Source organism: Lottia gigantea (assembly GCF_000327385.1).
Source record: "Lottia gigantea unplaced genomic scaffold LOTGIsca_10, whole genome shotgun sequence".
NCBI lineage: Eukaryota > Metazoa > Mollusca > Gastropoda > Lottiidae > Lottia > Lottia gigantea.
Window position 1 is genome coordinate 4730109 of NW_008706747.1, and position 3445 is coordinate 4733553.

At 36.8% G+C, this 3445-nt stretch overlaps 1 protein-coding gene across 1 annotated transcript in view; it reads left to right on the forward strand.

Annotated features, from left to right (window-relative positions):
• LOTGIDRAFT_109468 (hypothetical protein) overlaps positions 1–2952 on the forward strand; it is a gene marked incomplete at both ends in the record, with an annotated part of 12103 nt that extends 9151 nt beyond the window's left edge. The window contains 6 exons of the mRNA XM_009046303.1: positions 129–280; positions 1349–1568; positions 1768–1875; positions 2147–2227; positions 2499–2558; positions 2809–2952. Of these exons, the coding sequence (XP_009044551.1) occupies positions 129–280; positions 1349–1568; positions 1768–1875; positions 2147–2227; positions 2499–2558; positions 2809–2952 (765 nt within the window). The remainder of the gene's footprint in view (positions 1–128; positions 281–1348; positions 1569–1767; positions 1876–2146; positions 2228–2498; positions 2559–2808) is intronic.
• Positions 2953–3445: the final 493 nt, after the last annotated feature.

Sequence of the window (3445 nt, forward strand, 5' to 3'; positions counted from 1 at the left end):
AATATGATATTTCTAGTTCTACACTTATAGAGCACTACGCAAATGTTGTGAGTACACACTGGTTTTGCAAGTAACATCTGCTATATTAATCGTCAGTCGAGAGCCTTATTATCTGTGTCTATTTTTAGGAACATGTGTGTTTTGTAATGGAGTATGCGTGTGGTGGAGATCTGATGATGCACATACATAATGACGTGTTTTCAGAACAGAGGACAGTGTTTTATGCAGGATGTGTAGTTTTAGGTTTACAATATTTACATGAACATAATATTGTTTATAGGTAAGTTATTTGTTTATTTCTTTAGATTTATTTAGTTCAGTGTTATGCCACTCTTGTTAGGATACAATATAAGTATCATGATACGAGGGCCACAATATAAGTATCATGATACGAGGGCCACAATATAAGTATCATGATACAAGGGCTACAATATAAGTATCATGATATGGTGGCTACAATATAAGTATCGTGATACGAGGGCCACAATATAAGTATCACGATACAGGGGCTACAATATAAGTATTGTGATACGGGGGCTACAATATTAGTATCATGATACAAGGGCCACAATATAAGTATCGTGATACCAGGGCCACAATATAAGTATCATGCTATGGTGGCTACAATATAAGTATCGTGATACGAGGGCCACAATATAAGTATCACGATACAGGGGCTACAATATAAGTATTGTGATACGAGGGCTACAATATTAGTATCATGATACAAGGGCCACAATATAAGTATCATGATACAAGGGCCGCAATATAAGTATCGTGATACCAGGGCCACAATATAAGTATCATGCTATGGTGGCTACAATATAAGTATCGTGATACGAGGGCCACAATATAAGTATCACGATACAGGGGCTACAATATAAGTATTGTGATACGAGGGCTACAATATTAGTATCATGATACAAGGGCCACAATATAAGTACCATGATACAAGGGCCGCAATATAAGTATCGTGATACCAGGGCCACAATATAAGTATCGTGATACCAGGGCTACAATATAAGTATTGTGATACGGGGGCTACAATATTAGTATCATGATACAAGGGCTACAATATAAGTATCGTGATACAAGGGCCACAATATAAGTATCACAATACGGGGGCTACAATATAAGTATCATGATACGAGGGCCATGATATGGTGGCTACAATATAAGTATCACGATACAGGGGCTACAATATAAGTATTGTGATACAGGGGCTACAATATTAGTATCATGATACAAGGGCCATGATATGGTGGCTACAATATAAGTATCATTATTTATACACTACTCAATTAAATGGCCAAGTTTTTTACACTCCAAAACTTTCATTTCATTTCAGAGATTTAAAATTAGATAACTTATTACTGGATGTTGAAGGCTATTTAAAAATAGCTGATTTTGGTTTATGTAAGGAGAGTATGGGATACGGAGATCGTACCAGTACATTTTGTGGCACGCCTGAATTCTTAGCTCCTGAAGTTTTGACGGAAACATCCTACACTAGATCTGTAGATTGGTGGGGACTTGGTGTTCTTATCTACGAAATGTTAGTCGGAGAGGTAAGTCATGATTTAATGGACTCTCACGACTGATTAGATTTCCAGAGCCCTCTCAGTTGTATTCAAGCCCCTGGGATTCTGCATATACAATGGGGAGTGGTTAACTAATTGGACAAGAGATTTTAGAGAACAGAATCATAGGATGACGTCACTAGAGGTTTATTAGTTGTATTATTAAAAGTTGTCCTGTATTTTGTAGAGTCCCTTCCCAGGAGATGATGAAGAAGAAGTTTTTGATTCTATTGTAAATGATGAAGTTCGATACCCACGATTCTTATCTACGGAGGCCATCGCCATCATGAGAAGGGTAGGTAACTCTAGAGTTTCATTGATTTTATATGAACTAGTTTAGCAAGATGACTGCTTTTTGTTGATTTACTAAAACAATACGTATTGTTGTTATAGTTTTGTCTATTGAACAAGTTGTTTTGTTATAGCGTTTCAAATTGTGGCATGTAATTTGAACAGGGGACTCATACATTAACCCTTCACTCAAATTCAGGGCTGGGGATACTTGTCCAAAACATCGATTGTGAAGTCTGTTCCTTCATTTAATATTTTATGAAATATGTTTCTAGTTATTAAGGCGTAATCCTGAACGAAGATTAGGATCAAGTGAAAGAGATGCTGAAGATGTTAAAAAACAGGCCTTCTTCAGGGTAAGTTTCCTTACTTCTTTGTCCCCTTCTGTGGGTAGTGTGGCTACGTCTGAGGGTTCAATCCCAGCATAGATCGAGATTATATCTTAAAAAGGTTCAACCCCTCGTGAGTGATGCTGTTTGGAGGTCCCAACACATGTCTTGGGGAAAAAAAGCTGAGGTCCCTTGTACTACAGGCTGTGCTCGTTAAAGATCTCTCAACAGATGGAAATCAAAAAAGAGTAGGTTCATTGCACACTGCCAAATTTGATAGATTTTTCCTTTTTTGTAGAATTTAAAATGGGATGATTTGTTGATGAAGAAAGTAAAACCACCGTTTGTTCCCACTGTGGTAAGTAATGAAGGTTTTTTTCTATGCCAAATTTGGTTCAGCTGGAAAAACGTTGAGATCTTATATATGAACTTCACCAATGTCAGCAAAGAATCTTGTTGATCCAAAGATTTGGAGACAATATTTCGTCAAGATGAAGAAATTGATGCCAGAACTATCGCTTGAAATCTAAAATAATTTTAATTTAGGATAAAATAACTTAACTTTTGTTTCTCTGTCTCGTTCACAAATTAACAATTTATATTTTTAGAAAAATCCAGAAGATGTGAGTAATTTTGATGAGGAGTTTACAGCTGAACGACCTGTTTTAACGCCACCAAAAGAACGTCGAGCCTTGAACGCCGGAGATCAAACCATGTTCAATGACTTTAGTTACATCGCAGATTGGTGCTGATAGTTTCTGCAGAGTTTTCAGGATTTGTGTGATCAGAACGGTGCTGGAAATTGTGTCTGGAAGTCAAACATCTTTAGCAAGAACACATTATTAGGAAGTGTTTGGAGGTCTTTGAGATGTGTTATTTCCCCCACAATTTGTCTAATGTGTTTGATACTTGAACTTCAAGAGGATCTAATATTATTTTATCCTATGTGTTTGATTCTTAGATACCATATGGATTTCCGGGATGTGTATCGTAGTGTTCGAGCACTATCAGAACACTTTAGTGCTGTTGGAGATGATGCATGAATTATGATGAAAATTGATCAACATCTGTGCCGTTAAATGTCATTACTAATACATCAGAGTTTGATGTAAAAGACTTTGTATTGAGTGAGTGCAAGAATTTACAGAACCTCTCTCTGCGATGATGGACACAAAACAGCAGGCTTGGTAACTTGAAATGCGTTCTCGTGGAAAAACTTATGTGTGACAGACACTCAAAAACACG